We start from the raw sequence: 15,882 nt of genomic DNA on the forward strand, positions 1-15,882 counted from the left end.
GCCACGCCCCCTCCTGGCAGCTGACAACTCTTTAAGATTCGTTTTTTCTGTGTTTTGTTCACCCTGGGGCATCTTCGCATTGATAAATTAGTTTGCGAGTTTATCTGCTTAACTTCCGTTACGTATAAATAAAGTTATTCGTTGTCTTCGTTTTAATGGACACGCCACATTTGCCACTTGTGACTTGCCACTGGCCCCCAGAACTCTTTGTGGCTGTGGCCACAAAATGAGATTTTGCGCTCCGGTGGGTTGATAACATGCCACACCACAATTGCGTCTGTGGCAGCTCGTAAATCCGAACAATAGACAACTCTGCGTGTGTGTGTGTCAGTCGTCCTTAGGTGCATGAACTTTGAACCGCATCAAATGTCAAAGCATCTCAGAAGAAGCATTCGCAGAGAATGTCAATGGGAGGAGAGGGAGTACTAGGAGTGCAATTGCTTGGCTAACCCCTAAAACAAAGCTTTTATTATATTTGGTCTATGCTTGTTTCTGTCTATTTGCAGATGATTAAGATGATGCTGACTGTTGTCATCGTATTCACCAGCTGCTGGCTGCCCTTCAACATTCTTCAGGTGGGTTTGACTTTTCCCTTTTCCCCCTGTTTAACGTAGGAATCGCTTTATTAACCGCTTCTCTTGTCGTTTACAGCTGCTGCTAAAGGCCAATGAGTCGATGGATTCGTGGAAGCCATTGCCATACGTGTTCTTCGCATTCCACTGGCTGGCAATGTCGCACAGCTGCTACAATCCCATCATCTATTGCTATATGAATGCGCGTTTTCGCGGTGGTTTCCTTCAGATCATGTACCGCGTTCCCGGCCTGCGTCGTTGCTGTTGTTTGCATCGATATCTGCGCAGCCGGGGCGAACGCAGCTATGAAGCAACGGGTGAGATGACCTTCAAATACAATCGCCGAAATGGCGATGGTCTAGTCAGGAAACCTAAAATACGCATTAGGTGCCTCCCTCTCTATCTAGTACAATATTTATTTCAAAAACTCTCTCTGTCTGTCTCTTTCTCTGTCTCTGTCTGTCTTGTTGTCTGCTCTGCTCAAGCATGTCTTTGCGGTAGTAGTATGTTCCTTGATTCTTAATGCATGCAGGAATCAAACCAACATACACACACATATAAGTTAGAACAATGTAGAGACAAGAACAATATACTTGAGAATGATTTGCATGCGTAAGCACACAATTTTGTGAACTGCTGAGTGGATTTAATTATAATTTCATTCTGATTACTGTATACTGTGTGCAAACACACATTGTTAATTGCTGTTGTTCTTGACTCTTTCTGCCACTAAAAGGAACCGAAGATGCATTCCACCTACATCGTGTGAACACCTGCACCACCTACATCAGCACAAGGCGAAAGCTGCGCACGAATTCTATGCAAATGGTAAGTAAACAATGAAGCGTATGCGAGTGCCAAATAATCCATGCACTTAACACTTCCTGCAGAGCCAATTTTCATGTGCAGAGACCACTGTCTTGCGGTAGCTTCCGGATCCCGAGAGGAGCCACAAGCGACGCTTCAGCCGAGAACCGCCCACAGTGCGTTTCACATGAACGGGGCCAGCACGCTGAGCTCGACACAGTTTTGAATGAGATGCGATGAGATGAGAAACCAAAGATGTGCTGAATCTCTATTGACATACAAAATAGCTATTCTATGTCTATGTATTAAGTGTATTGTAAATGTTAACTCTATGTAAATGAATCAAATGTATATTAAATTTATCCCTAAATCAATGTGAATAGAAATATTCTGCAAGTGAAAATGTAATTTATCAATTTCCAAATTATTGATTCGAATTTCCTTAACATTAATATTTCATTTTCTTTTGTCTGCCTAAAATGGCGATTCACCATTGAATGAATATTCGAGTGGTGAATATAAATTTGAGTGGCGCCCAAAAGTAGACAACAGTTGTTAGCAAATACACACAAAACCTTTTAGAGGTAGCAAAATATGTTGCATACTTTGATGGGCAACAAGACCGAAATAACTTTACAACTCAAACTATTTCGGGATTGGCAACCGCATTTGAAAATTGTTATCTAGCACCAATTTAGCTTTGATTCGCCAGATGAACATGGTTATGCTTTCCATTTATGCGGATTTCAGCATTGATTGGCGTTCGACAGGAGAGTTTTATTCAAATGTGAGAAAAAATTGCAGTTTGACAGTTGAATTAAAAATATGACAGTTAGGTAAACGAGACTCCAATTTCGATTCATCAAATTTACTCAGAGTTGCGGTTAGTTGGTATAGGATCAAAGTTATGACAGCTTGTACAATGTGAATTACATTTTGTATTTAACAAATTCTCTTAGAAGTTTCATTCATTGCGCAGCACATAGCAATATATTCGTGGTATTCGTGTTCTATATGGGTTATATTGGTATTGAACATTGTACAGCACATTCATTGTGACTTTAATGTGTTGCAGCTACTTTATTTAAAATAATAGCAGTTAATTAAATGTGGTTTGAAACTAGCTTCATAAAATTGACTCATCATTGCACCCAATACTACATATGTTTACATATTGATTCATTAAATTGATTCAGAAGTACATTCCACTTGTATTACGCACAGCTAATTACAACCACACAATGAATTAAACTGAACAATAGCTGCTGACTACGAAAACTCCATTTATTGGATATTTATAAAAATACGAGCAGAAAACACTTGTAAAACGTGAGTATGCCATCGATGCCTATACTAAACGATTATACTAAGTATGTACGTAGAAAAATCACTTGAGTGTTCATATCGTCTTAATTGTACGTATTTGATTACCAAATGCGACATCTCGGCTGCCCGGGATTCATTGGTGAACCCGCCGCACACTTAAAGGTGCGCGCAAACTCCTCTGAATTGGTCAACACACCCTTCAATCGAAACTGCCCGGGACAATGCGAGTCCTCCAGTGCATAACGCGATGCAGCAGGCGTATACGTTTCGCACCAGAGATTGCCAAACGCAATGAAGAACAACTGTTCGTGCGTGTAATGCTCCAGGCCAGGCAGTTTGAGTCGCTCACGTCCCACCTCCTTCACGTAGAGGCGATAGGCGAGAAAAGCCTCCCGCATGCCGCCATTGTCCGCAATATTCTCGCCGAGCGTCAGTTCGCCATCAATCTGCAAAGTGTACAAATTGTTTATGCCTTGCAGCAGCAGATGGTCACTTCTGTTTCCGTTGCCATACTAACGTATTCGCCAATATCCGAGAGATAGTAGTGACTGTACTGGTCGACAAAGCAATCGGTGCGATTGACGTACTCATTGATTGTTTGGTTGGACCACCATTCCACCATATTGCCAAAGCGGTCGAAGCGACGTCCGCTGTCGTCGAAGCCGTGCGTCAGTTCATGGCCCAGTATCGTACCAATTGAGCCGTAATTCAGGGCTCTAATAAGGATGCGTTCGTACCATTGTAATTGAGTTGTTACTCGGGTAACTTAAGAGATTAAAAGCAGTGCAGACGCGAGTGCCGAGTGCTGAGTGCTGTGTGCAGAGTTTGTGTGCGCGGAAATCGAGACCAAGTGCTGAGCAATGAGCCATACAACTTACTCAAGGCCAAGGTCGTAGAACGGATACTGCAAAATGGCAATGGGCACAGCTTCAAAAGAGATGGGAAGAAACAACAATACAGATTAAACAGAATGTAAGCATGCCACATGTTTCCCCCACGACGTACTTATGGCATTCGATTGAAACGTGTGGAATGCGTTGACATTCGATGGCGATGTCGCCCAACCAATTGGCTCCGGTTCGTCCATGTCATTGATTCTGCCCAGCATTTGCCAGTGTACAAATCCCATTAGGTTCTCCAGATGAGTGCTCGCATTAACCTTAACGCCCTCGTAGTACGCATTCAGAGCTGAAGCATTCGTCAGCCACGGGGGGAAGCCAATGAAGCTCTTCATTTCAGCAGACTTTAGCATTGTCTGCCGCTTCGTTGCCGCATCCATCCAGGATGTGCCACGCACCAGGCGATCAAATGAGCGTCGTATATCGCTCAGCATGCGCTCCACACGTGGCAGCGTCTGCCTGGTGAACTGTTCATCGGCCAGCACATAACTGACAGCCATCCCAAAGAGTGAGTTCACCCCATGCGCACAGTAGAGGGATCGCGGTGTGCTGCCCTCGGTGCCAATGACCAGACGCATGTACTCGGCGTGCAACAACCTCATATCGCTGGTCGTGTGCAGCACCAGCTCCTCGACTGCGCTGAGCCACAGATAGGACTCGATGTATGGGGCAGGTGTCTCCTGCAGGTATTCAACAATGCTCTGCAAATAGAATATATCCGCCTGACTCGTTATTAATTGTTGTATTGCCTGTTTCCATTTTAGTTGCATGCTTTGTGCCTTCGAGAATCAAACTCATGTAGCGCAACCAGATGGGCAACGTTTGTGGCGCAATCTTCTTGTCCGTTTGATTCTGCAGCTGCAACAGCGAAATGTAAACGATATCATCAGCCGGATTTTTCGAGGGCTTCGTAATGTTTTCCGCCTCTTCTTTTAGCTATAGGAAATATATTTCATTTAATATGCAAAACTGCGTATTTCTTCAACCTCACCATATGTATTTTTCTGGCTACTTGCACTGCTTGCTTCACCAGCTCCGTAATGCCCACAGTGGCCTCATCCTGGTTCACATCGGGATCCACATAAAGCAGATATTTTTCAATCACCTTCCGCACATAGAGCAGATAAGCAGACATCCCTGAGCCCGTCTGCTTAGCTGCTTCTTCCTCTTCGTTCTCGCGATTGTCGGGGTCTTCATCCTCGTCCAGGTTCTCCATAAAGATAGTGCGTTTGTGTATCTTGCGCAACATCTTATGCGAATCATCATTGTTGCTAGACATGCAAGTGTTAATTTAAAGTCATCATGCTAAACTTGCTGAACTTACAAGGGAAATGCGGACTCTGTTTCGGGAGTGCCCAACGCAATGCGATTGAGTGTGCGGTTAAATGGGTCGGGAAACACATCAAAGCCAATGATGAGATCCATGCTGAGATGCCGTTTAATGGCAACAATGCTATCCAACCAGTTGAAGCTCACATTCGTCGACTCCATGGCGTACCTTGAGCTGCTGCTAAAGGTAAGATTAAAAGCAGAGGGCAACAGCAGCAGCTTAAACCTTTGCAGATACGCAACAAGCGGCTCCAAATTGCGCTGGTCCAGCAGATCGGTATTCATACAGGCTTTGTATACGGTCTTGGCCATGCCCACAGCCTCGGGCTCCTCACTGCTGATGTTCGACTTGAGGAACTCGCGCACCACACGCATTATATGCGACTGGCGTTCGCGGAACCAATCGTTGGATGTCGCGGAATCGGGACGCGGATGCTCGTCGGCCCAGCGACCGCAGGTGAATTTGTAAAAGTCCTTGCAGGGATCAGTCTGTTCGTCCATGGCATAGATGAGGCTGGCCGCTGTGCGGATGCACTCCTTGCTACGGCAAATATTACTAGATTTCTTAACTGCAGAAAGTAGAGTTCGGCTTTCAATTATGTGTAGAATGGAATAGAAATGAACTTGGCACTCACGAGTTATGCTTATTACTATGATTGTTATTAGCAGCAGGATGACCAGCAAAGCCAAACCCCCCAGCACAACCTTGTGATAGTAACTGCGCCGAAATCTGAAATCAAAAGCCATATAGTAAATAAACTTGTATGTATATAGACATCGCACCCACTTTGACTGCACGCCAATTAGATTGGATCCTATGGGCTGGTAGGGTAGATGTTTACTTTGGGCACTCTCCGCATGTCCAATGGCATTTCCATTGCTGTGGCCAGACAATAGATTCCGATTAGCTGCAGTGAGAATTCATTACACCAAATTACACAAAAACTAATTCAGAGCTGTCAAATGATATAAATTCTGTTCTGAATTTATTTCATATTTGTTTTATGAAAGCAATTTATCAGCAATAATTTCCTTCCTGTTCCTCTCTCTCTCTCTCTCACTCTCTATCGCCATGTTGTATCGCTGTACAACACTCTAATCTTGATCCATTTACGTCATTAAGCCCCATTGATGTCCTGTGTTTTTTGTTTTGTTTGTCCGCGCGGATGGTTGGACAACAAGGATACGTGTCCTCTAATCGCATTTTTAATGCATTTACCTGTCACATTCAACTGGCTTTTTCCGGTAAATGCATAAACCACTGCAATCCCGCAGCTGGTTCAATGCACTGCAATTGTTTTGCGTGTTCGGTGACATTAAACTAATTTTAAAATCGCCCTGATACCAAGTTTATCTTTCATGCATGCTCACATACATTCTGCATTTTAAAGTACGTCTATGTAGTCGTATTTGCTGATGGCGTATAAATAGTTTACAGATGCACATCTGCAGATGTTTATCAGGGCACAACAGATATAAAAATACATACTGAAGTTAAACATTGCCTAGGCTTCAGCACTCATTTCGATTTCAACAAAATTCTGTAGATCAAAATTGGAAAATGTCTTTTATTCTATCTGCTTTTGGTTACAAGCCCTTCGACCTTGAGGTCAACATATACAACATGGCCGAGGACGTGTCCGACTTAAGTCACGTTATGAAGGAAGTTGTCGACTTCAAGTCCAATGTCGTTGGCCCCTGGGAGATTATTATGGAAATTTGGGCTGGTATTGTATCGATATTTATGGGATATCTTCTCTACTCGTTCATTATGCAATGGCGTAAAGAGCACAGAAGACAGGAAACAGTTCAAAAGCCAAAAGATGATATCAAAAAAATGGAGTTGCCCAAGAAAATCAAGACGCAAAAGTTGACTGAGAAGCCCAAGAAAACGATGGCAGATGAACATGCTGATCGAACAATCACAACATCTTTGCCGTTTTTGGATAGAATAACTAATTCAGGCATAATAACATCCAGACAATTGATAGTGCCCCAACTAAGATATTAATTTTGAACAACACAATTAATATCTATAAAATTTGTCATTAGCTTGTAACAAGACAGATGAATAATACTATGTAGAATCGGTAATAATTTGATGAGTGGTCATCTGAAGTCGGCGAGAGATATTTTGCGGTCAATGAATCACGGCTCGCAAGTTTTTATTCTCATTATCACTTTTAGTATATGTCATTAAGTTTAGCGTAAGAATTCCACAAAGCATGGGAAAAGTGCAGATCGAAATGAAACAGCTTCCTATAATAGAACATCGTTAATGTCCGATCTTACCCGGCGTTTGAAGGCGTTGCAGGGGCAGCGGCTGCTGTTGCAGATTCTCATCGAAGAATCCATTGTTCGTGCTCCCCGTGGTCCAGATGCGATTGCGCGTATTGGGCGGTCCAGCATCCATATTCAAATATCACTCACTCACTTAGTTGATCTTAAATAGTTTATTCATTTTCCATTTAAATTTCCCTTAAGCCGGGTGATTTTTTCCTACAGCCATGAGAGCATTTCTATTATAAATTGAGATAAATGCGCAAGTGCCTCATTAATATGCAGAGGCCGTCGACGAATGTAGTTCACATGTTGTTCCCCCACATTGCACACCACATGTTGCGCATACAAATGAAGAGTTGCAGCAGCTAGAGAATAGCACAATCTTCTCTTTTTAGATGTGGGCTCGCCTTTGTTAATGACTTGTTTTGGTTTCAAGTTTTTGGCTTCTGACTTTTGACTTTCTATTCAGGCGGTTGCATAATTTCTCATAATGCGAATCAATGAAAAGTGAAATAGTCCGCAACTTTGTAGCTCCAACTGCAACGGCAAAGCATGTATATAATAAACAAAATGAAGACCAGCACAGGCACTTGCAACACAACGACTGAACTCTCGACTGCCGGCGTATTGAAGCCTTGTTGCTGCCAGCACAAGGTTTTTATAAGGCCGCCGAGCGACAGGCAACCAAATAACAACAACAGTAACGACAACGACAACGACATCAACAATAGCAATAACAACAACAAGAACAACATCAAATCAGGCAACCACCATTAACTCCTTTTGCCATGCAAATGTGCTGCGGCAATTACCAGACAGCACTCGCCATATGACCAGACCCATTTCCCAGACCGGCGAAGCAACAACAATGCGGTTGTCTCACTTTGTGTCCTATACATTATAATACTCTATACTATATTAACGATAAACACTTTACCATAAGCTTGGGAAATATATTTCAGCTCCATTAATATATATAGTCTCAGCCGAAGGCAAGCGGGAAATTCCAGTTCTTTTCTTTTGCCCCACATCTTATATAAAAGTTCGTAAGTTTGAAGAAAGAGTATCTAGAATACTTAATAACTAATTTCCGGCACTCTTCGATACATTATGACCCTAAGGGGTGGGTGAAAATCAAAACAGCACAGCAAACACAATGTCCGATTGGAAAAGCTCGAGCTCGTAATGGGGGAAATATCCATTAGATGTAGAGCTCTGGGTTAGTTTGCCTCAACGAAGTAATTGATAAATACCCATGGAATATATGTATGCACCAGTTTATGCTTTGCAGTGTCATGATTAATGACTTATTTTACCGCTTGACCATTTTTGGCCAAAGACAATAAAGCACCTAATTAAATGACCATTTTATTGTGCTCGCATTACAATCGAAGGCAGCAATTGTTCGACCTAACTTTGACATAGTTCCTTACAAATGCGAGTGCTAAAATCAATAAATACTATTGATTCGATTTGGGCACGTGGCCCACCTAACAGCGCGCCAGGCAACACACGGCAAACAAATCGAAATGCAACGAGTTGGGGCAGCAACTGGCAACTGGCAAATCGCGCATACGCCCCTCAGTCCCAAGCCGGCAAAACATTCATAGTCATTGCCTGTTGTCTGTCACATGTCCGCTGTGGATGTTTACACACACTGAGTGTAATTAGTTTACTTAGCGAGCGCACAGAATTATTATTAATAAATAAATACATGTTAACATGCAGTCGACTTCAGGCTGGAGTGAAAGAAAAAATACAAAAATATGCTTCCAACGAGTTCAAAGAACTCTACTCCCCCTATCTATATTAGAATCACTTTAATGTGTTTTTTTTTTTTTATTTTATTTTGTGCGTGATATTTAAACATTGTTTTTAAAAATGGCATTTCATAATTTTTACATTTTTTTCTTATTTGTTTTGCAGCTAAAAATAAACATAAATCTAAGACTAATTACATGCATTTACACTAGAATTTACATGGGAATAAACAATTAAAGTGGGAGAAACTATGACACGAATATTTTAGCATAAACGCAGCGTCAATAAAATTATACAGTTTATACAAAACAAAAATTGGTTAATTAACTCTAAATGATTTTGTTAATTGATGGCTGCTCGCGTTTAATGAGTGTGTTGTTTGTTTTTTTTTTTGCGATTTGCGATTTGCAATTAAGTATTATCAGCATTATATTATAAGATATAAGTATAGATAAGTATGTAATTTTTAAGATATGTTTTATGTGCATATAAAACAACTAGTCTACAATTTATTAAACAATATCCCCCTAGACAGTTTGGCCTGCCATTCTGTGGTGGGTAGAACTTGTTGCTGCAAGTAGAGAGACAAAAATAGTAATTAAAATTAGATATTATGTTCAAATTTCTCGATCTAGTAAGTTCTTAAATTCTTGACAAGCGATTATGAATTATTTGAGTGTACTAAAAACATTATCAGTTACCTTTCCACACATGTAACAAACAACAAACATATTTATTCGTTTTGGGAGATCAAATATTGCTAAAGTCGCACAGTAATTTCATTTTCGTTTTTTATATTGATATATTGGTTGTTTCATGCGCTTTTATCGAAATGGATCGGATTTTTGGAAATGTCAACAATAGATTCAAGAACGTTGGCAATATGGAGGGCAAGCGAATGGCCCTCAAGCTCGTTGGATTCTATGCCATGGGTTGGACGCTGCGCAAACTCCTCAAATAAATACTATTGTACTATATATTGGTGATCGCAAATATATTCAAATTTCATGTTTTGAAATGTATAAATTCTGTCAATTAAATATGAAACTTACCTCAAATCACATGTGCAGAAATTGGCGGAGTTCTTGTTGCTGCAAATTTCAAGGGCTGCTGTCCCCCGAGAATTTGCTCTTTATCACGCACTTACAGCACGAAGGAATCTTGAAGGGTTCGTTGGCCACCTCGGGTTGCCCGTTGCTGGCATTGTTGACCGTGGCCAAATGGCGTATCACGTAATGTTGTTTACAGACTGGCACATAGTTGTTTGGAAAGCTGTCCAGGAATTGACAGCTCTCGCCCTCGTGACTACAATTGAAAGTGGTTGAAATATGAGCGGAGTTCTAAAAGCAAATTCTCAATTTACTTACTCGCACTCTTCAATGAGTATGCCTTGCTTGAAGTCATCTGTATTCACGATTATCTGCCAGGAGAGATCCAAGCGCTGACCCAGTTTGGGATACAAGTATCTCACATGACTGTTGCACAGATACTGCTCGTCATCGTTGATGCGGAGTCCCACATCCGTGGGCTGCGGCTCATCGCTGAAGAAGTTGGCAAATCGATTTGCCAAAACAACTTTCAGTCCAGACAAGTCGGGATAGTTGTGGACCTTGGTGCAGAAGGAACGGCTCTGATTGAAGCCATCGACGCACTGATGATCGCCCGTATCGATCGATGGCGGTGGCGGTGGCGTAGTTGTCCGATACTTATCTATAGAGTCGGGAAACACGATAACTGATGTTAGGCAAGAAGTGCCAAGGGAAAGGTTTGTAAAATGAGCATGACACAGCGAGTTGTGAGTGTTGAGTTAATTGTGTTTTAATTGTTGTTTCAAAAGTTATTACAAATCTCATTGGGTCGATCTACTTACTGTCCGAAATGGGACGACGTGGTGTTGGTCGCTGCAATTGGGGATTGAACGGCTGCTGCTGCTGATGATGCGTAGTTGAGGGCTGTTGATGGTGCTGTTGTTGGGTTGTGGTCTGCAAAGACACGAGTGGATCGTTAAAGACAAGATTCAGCTTGCCATCCGGTGATCTCTGCACTTTGAACGATTGCTGCTGATGGTTCAAGCTTTGATATTGATGATAGTGCTTGGGCTTGGCATTTGTCTCTGCCTGAGACTCAGTTTCTGATTCTGATTCTGATTGCGAGTATGGCCAAGTATCGGATGATGCTGGCTGATCACCAAGCATGGTGGTGGATATGGATGGCATGAAAGGTGCATCGTCCGTGGTTGTCGTCTGTGTGTGTAAATTTTGAGTTAGTTTCAGAGCCGAATCAAAGCCAATTCACACACAAACACAGATACGGTAAGCAAACGAACACAATACGAAAGCACAATGCAAATGATGAGTATGAATATGAATATGAATATGGATATGGAAATGAGATGAGTTCACTTACATTGAAAATCATTACACCATCGCCATCGTGCACCTTGAATATGGAACGAACACGCTGCTCGATATCCTCGGCAGGCAACTGAAGTGAGAATGGCAAACGAGAAATGGGGAAAATGCTTAGTCTAGAGTTGCAAATCGATGGACAACAACAAAAAGAACTCTTAACAAACAACATTAACAAAAAGAGTATCTTAGAGCACAGCTGCATCTGCATCTGTATCGGAAGGAACAGATTCTCAAAAATTGCACACCTCGACCTCGCCTGTCTGCTGCTGCTCCTCCTCTTCCGCATGTGATCGTGACTCATCCCGCGGCTGCGGTTGCTGCTGCTGTGATCTGTTACGCATTATATTCAACAGGTTGTCGGACAGAAAGGGCGTCAGATCACTGGAGTTGTTTGTTGCCGCAGTTGCTGACCTCGTTGCCACTGAATTAGCCTCTGCCTCTGCCTCGCGCCTCGCGTCGCTTTGACATTTCGCTATTGATACAAACTATCTGAAAGATATATGTGGAATTTTTTGTTTGTTTGCGATTGATCAACATTTGCCGTAGAGTACACAAGAGAAAGAAAGAGAGAAAGAGAGAGGAGAAGCAGTTAGAAAAAGAGAGCATTAGAGAAGGGAACTGAGTAACGATTTGTGAGCAGGATGACTCCCACCTCAGTTGGCCAATAGCCGATAATCACGCTAATAGCTTGGGCAACTAAAGACAGCAACTGCTTTTTTTTTTGGCAACAGGCCGTTGACAACGGCAACAACAACAACAGTATCAACAACTACTACTACAACAACAACGAAAGTAACAACGATGTTTTCATGCTTGAGTAATCAGCATGTGAATATGAATCTTTATGATTATTGCAGCATGAGGGGAACTACAAAGTGATCTTTCGTATTTATATGCATCGAAGGTACGTATATATGTACATATATATTCTTCTTACAATCACTGGTGACATTTATGCGCAATGATTTTATTATTTGCTATATTATATATATGTATATATACATATTTAAAGCTGTTATTATATTATTTGGCACCTGTCTTGAATATGCCATGCGCGATGACGAGACAACAGCACTAAACAAATCCACACATATCAACAACAATGATACAAAAAGTCAAAACACTTGTCAATATGCGTCTAAATATTACGTTTCCGACAGACGCAGATCTCTCTCTTTGTATTCGGTTTATGACTGCGGCGAATATATTTACGTTCCACCCAACTTTTTGAGCTTTGGTTTTATGACAGCAATCTGAATTTGATAATCAACGTGCCCTAGACAATCCCAGACTTATTCCACAAATAGATTTTGTTTCGCCAGAATTGTTCTCAAATAATTAAGTGAGCCATGCGATTAATTTATTGCATGACAAGACTCTTGCAAACATTTTCATTAAACATTTTCTCTTTAAATGCATATGGAGAACAATTTAGACATGCTGATAAGCAAAATTCTGGGAAAGCCTTTTGTCCACATACTCGTTTGCGAGTGCAATTAAGAAGCAATTTCATTTCAAAAGTCTGGGAAATCGCCGCCATCAATATATAGTATCATATATCATATATCGTTCTACGACTATTGCAATTTGTCAGTGCAATAATTAAGTCAATGCTCTAAGTATACGAGTTAGCAAACTTGGAGAGCAAAACACAACAACTCGTATAAATATTTGCAATTCTAAACGCCTTTTAAAATGTCTAAAGACAGCAGGAAATTTACTCGTATATATATCATTTATAACTGGGCGTTATGTACACATGATAGCTTTTTTTTTAACAAATATGCTAATGAAGGAAGTACAAATGAGTGAAATGGAACTGTGAAAATGAAAATGATTAAGATTGTAAAACTTATTTTACAGTATGCCAAATCCACATGCCAATGTTAAGATCTTAACTTATACCACGATTATGAATGCACTTTATATACTAATTACATGCTCAGGCACATTTAATGAATATAATATACAAATACAATATAGTTTACTCACCGTTGTGAAGAGTGCGAAGAGCAGCAACATTATTTTGAGTAGTTTCCACCAAAAGGGAGGCATTATAATGGCCAGGGGTATTTTTGTAGTTTGTCGAATGAATATTTACAGGGTAACTGGTAGTCGATTTAGTCTATCGATTCACCTGACCGGCTTGTGTTTGCTTGTATGTGTGTGTTTGCTTTATGTAGTATATTTAATAAACAAACTGGCACGACTAAAATTATTACCGCGCTTTATTTGTCGTTGTTTTCTTTATTGTTGTTTGTGTGATGGCTTTTATATTATTATGTTGTTTTTTATTATTATTATTATTATTGTAGTTGGTGTCGAAGCTGTCTGTTTGTGTCGTTGTCTTCAACTTTGTAGTTGTAGTTTTTAATGTTGTTGTTGTTGTTGTTGTTTATAAACGTTTTCAACCGCCTTTTTCGATGTGTTGCTTATTCCGCTTTGTTTGTTTCCTTTTCACGTTGTCGTCGAAACAGATACCAGACCCAAGAGAGGCACTTTAATTAGTCGCTTTGCTTTTCACTTCACTTTGGTTCGCGTTTTGTTTTTGGTGTTTTATTGGAACGTTGCAAGAGCAACAAGGTAAAGGAGCTGTTGGCCCTGGCTTGATCTTGCCCAAAATGAAGCCCAGTCTGTCTGATGCATGTGCTTTTATGCAGCTGCATCGATTTCACAATCTAGCGTCTCCACCAATATGACACGAGGGGATTTTCCGGGCGATATTTAATTTTATTGTGGGAGACGCACGTCTTGAATGTTTGGCTATCATTTAATTTCTGATGCACATCGGCGCACGCGGGGTGAGAGTAAGCACAAGAATGGGCACAGGGAGTAGAAACGAGAGCGGAAGCGGGAACAGGCACGAGAGCGGCAGCGAGAGCGAGAGCACAGTACAACAACACGCGCTTATCGATGCGCGCGACAAGAAAGCAACTAAACCAAAAGTTTGAGTAGAAGTTCACTTAAGCTTCGTCAACTCGCAAGTGCAGCTTTAACAAAGCTTGGCGAGCGCCAAAGCGAACACCGTGAGCACAAGCAAGACGGCCGCAATGATTGAGCAAGGCAGAGAGAGATAAGGCGATCGGTTGTCTGGCAGGCCGGCAGAGAGCGTGAGTGCTTCAGTTTACAGCTGTTTGTACCCTGTACACGACGAGTGAGTAACGGGTAACGAGCGTAAGATCTGAGCGCATATTTATTTTAAGCGATATGTATAGCAAAATGGTTATGAAAGGTAAAACACACTATTATATTCTAATTGTTTGGCAATTATTTCATTAAATTTACGTAGTTCGCAAATTGTTTTATTTCATATATATAAATAATAAATGTGCAGGGTATTTTTCAGTGTACTCTGTAGAGTTTGCACACTTTAACTTGTTTTCTTTGTGGCTCGTTTTACATGTGTCGTCATCGGTCGGCATAATAGGTAGTTGTGAAGTAATACACCTGCCAAAAACAAGCGGTTGATAAATTAAAATGACAATAAGGACAATTTAAGCTATATTATTTTAACGTTTCTTAAACCTAGTAACGTTATTGTTGTTGTTTTACTCATTTACTTATGCAGTCAGCTGTTTCACAGTTGAAAGGAAAAGTAAAGCTTTTGGCAAAGAGCTTTTAGTGCCTTGCGTTTCTTTGCTTAGTTGATTCACATGAATGGCACACACACACATACACATGCATACTTAATATTGGTCGCACGTCAAGCACGCGTCACTTAAGCAACTGGCCAACGATCTTTTAAGTGGAGACACGTAAGCTGGGCAGCAATAACACAAAGACAGTGGGCGGGTTCTAGCCAAGGGAAAGACTCAATGACTCAATGGGAAATTCCAGATTCATTGGTAAACCGCAAGTATTTTTATCTACACAAAGTCGAATATCGGCATCTGTAGCAATGACGTAGCTCCCATAGCTCTATAGCTCGTCAGTTGTACCACTCAAATATGAATAAAATTAAGTGATTTCATTGGCTAATTGTTCAATTTACACCATCTTACTTAATCGTGAATTAACTTTACTTGTTTATAATAATTATGAATCAATTTTCAAGTACGCGATCATGTGCTCTTTAACTGCTTCCAACTAGCAATTGTGAAGAACACATTTTCCCCACTTATTTATGTAATAACTAATAGATAACAATAAAATATATTTAATGAATTGTATAACATTAAGCTAAGTAAGGAAAATTTCGAAATCTCTAACCACACAATTAAGCGTATCGATTACAATATATTTGCAATATTGTGAAAAGTCGGAGATGATTTTGAAATTGAATGTACATATTTTAATAAAACGGAATTTGAATACTAAACAAATGCTTAAGCATACTTTTAGGTGAACTGATTTTGGTTTGCATATTTTTGGGTGTCTTTAAATTTTAGTTTAAATGAATTTCGCAAAACATAAAAAGCGTTGACCTTTTAGTTCATTTAAACAAAACCCATTCAGATAATGGTGAGTAACATGCTCGGGGTTAAGATAAACTGA

General features: G+C 40.7%; 4 protein-coding genes across 13 annotated transcripts in view; 2 read left to right on the plus strand and 2 right to left on the minus strand.

The window, feature by feature from the left end:
* LOC127566195 (RYamide receptor) overlaps positions 1-1,762 on the plus strand; it is a 69,532-nt gene extending 67,770 nt beyond the window's left edge. For both annotated transcript variants that reach the window (XM_052008071.1, XM_052008072.1), the window contains exons 5-8: positions 507-575; positions 652-889; positions 1,309-1,400; positions 1,463-1,762. In XM_052008071.1, the coding sequence (XP_051864031.1) occupies positions 507-575; positions 652-889; positions 1,309-1,400; positions 1,463-1,501 (438 nt within the window). In that variant the 3' untranslated portion in view covers positions 1,502-1,762. The remainder of the gene's footprint in view (positions 1-506; positions 576-651; positions 890-1,308; positions 1,401-1,462) is intronic.
* Positions 1,763-2,529: 767 nt separating this feature from the next.
* On the minus strand, positions 2,530-7,827 carry LOC127566006 (endothelin-converting enzyme 2). The gene is given in 10 exon segments (XM_052007312.1): positions 2,530-3,151; positions 3,223-3,421; positions 3,584-3,632; positions 3,711-4,338; positions 4,340-4,540; positions 4,596-4,875; positions 4,929-5,502; positions 5,569-5,663; positions 5,721-5,841; positions 7,226-7,827. Coding segments are annotated over 10 exon segments (2,613 nt in total). The 5' UTR covers positions 7,347-7,827; the 3' UTR covers positions 2,530-2,806.
* Positions 7,828-9,314: 1,487 nt separating this feature from the next.
* On the minus strand, positions 9,315-14,326 carry LOC127565889 (protein spaetzle). Of its 9 annotated transcripts, none has more exons than XM_052006757.1 (7): positions 13,381-14,326; positions 11,634-11,873; positions 11,384-11,461; positions 10,848-10,959; positions 10,345-10,711; positions 10,030-10,282; positions 9,315-9,548 (listed from the first exon to the last, which is right to left on the minus strand). In XM_052006757.1, exons 1-6 carry the CDS (start codon positions 13,441-13,443, stop codon positions 10,078-10,080), a joined length of 1,065 nt encoding a protein of 354 aa, XP_051862717.1. In that variant the 5' UTR covers positions 13,444-14,326; the 3' UTR covers positions 9,315-9,548; positions 10,030-10,077. The 9 variants fall into 9 exon arrangements, with proteins under 9 accessions (XP_051862717.1, XP_051862713.1, XP_051862714.1 ...); XM_052006753.1 differs by having other exon boundaries at positions 10,848-11,220; XM_052006754.1 differs by having other exon boundaries at positions 10,345-10,687; positions 10,848-11,220; positions 13,381-14,325.
* On the plus strand, positions 9,686-10,038 carry LOC127565890 (uncharacterized). The gene has a single exon (XM_052006762.1). It carries the CDS (start codon positions 9,810-9,812, stop codon positions 9,936-9,938), a length of 129 nt encoding a protein of 42 aa, XP_051862722.1. The 5' UTR covers positions 9,686-9,809; the 3' UTR covers positions 9,939-10,038.
* Positions 14,327-15,882: the final 1,556 nt, after the last annotated feature.

The sequence above is a fragment of the Drosophila albomicans genome, chromosome 2R (genome assembly GCF_009650485.2).
Source record: "Drosophila albomicans strain 15112-1751.03 chromosome 2R, ASM965048v2, whole genome shotgun sequence".
In the NCBI taxonomy this organism is placed as follows: Eukaryota; Metazoa; Arthropoda; class Insecta; order Diptera; family Drosophilidae; genus Drosophila; species Drosophila albomicans.

What these genes read in the sequence shown, in the direction of transcription:
- LOC127565890 (XM_052006762.1), top strand. Translation starts at nt 9,810, where the DNA reads ATGGATCGGATTTTTGGAAATGTCAACAATAGATTCAAGAACGTTGGC.
- LOC127565889 (XM_052006753.1), bottom strand. Translation starts at nt 13,443, where the DNA reads ATGCCTCCCTTTTGGTGGAAACTACTCAAAATAATGTTGCTGCTCTTC. An exon ending in ACGTCGTCCCATTTCGGACA is followed by an intron (nt 10,712 to 10,847) that starts GTAAGTAGATCG and finishes GCCTAACATCAG; the next exon opens with TTATCGTGTTTCCCGACTCT. An exon ending in ATACTCATTGAAGAGTGCGA is followed by an intron (nt 10,283 to 10,344) that starts GTAAGTAAATTG and finishes TTTCAATTGTAG; the next exon opens with TCACGAGGGCGAGAGCTGTC.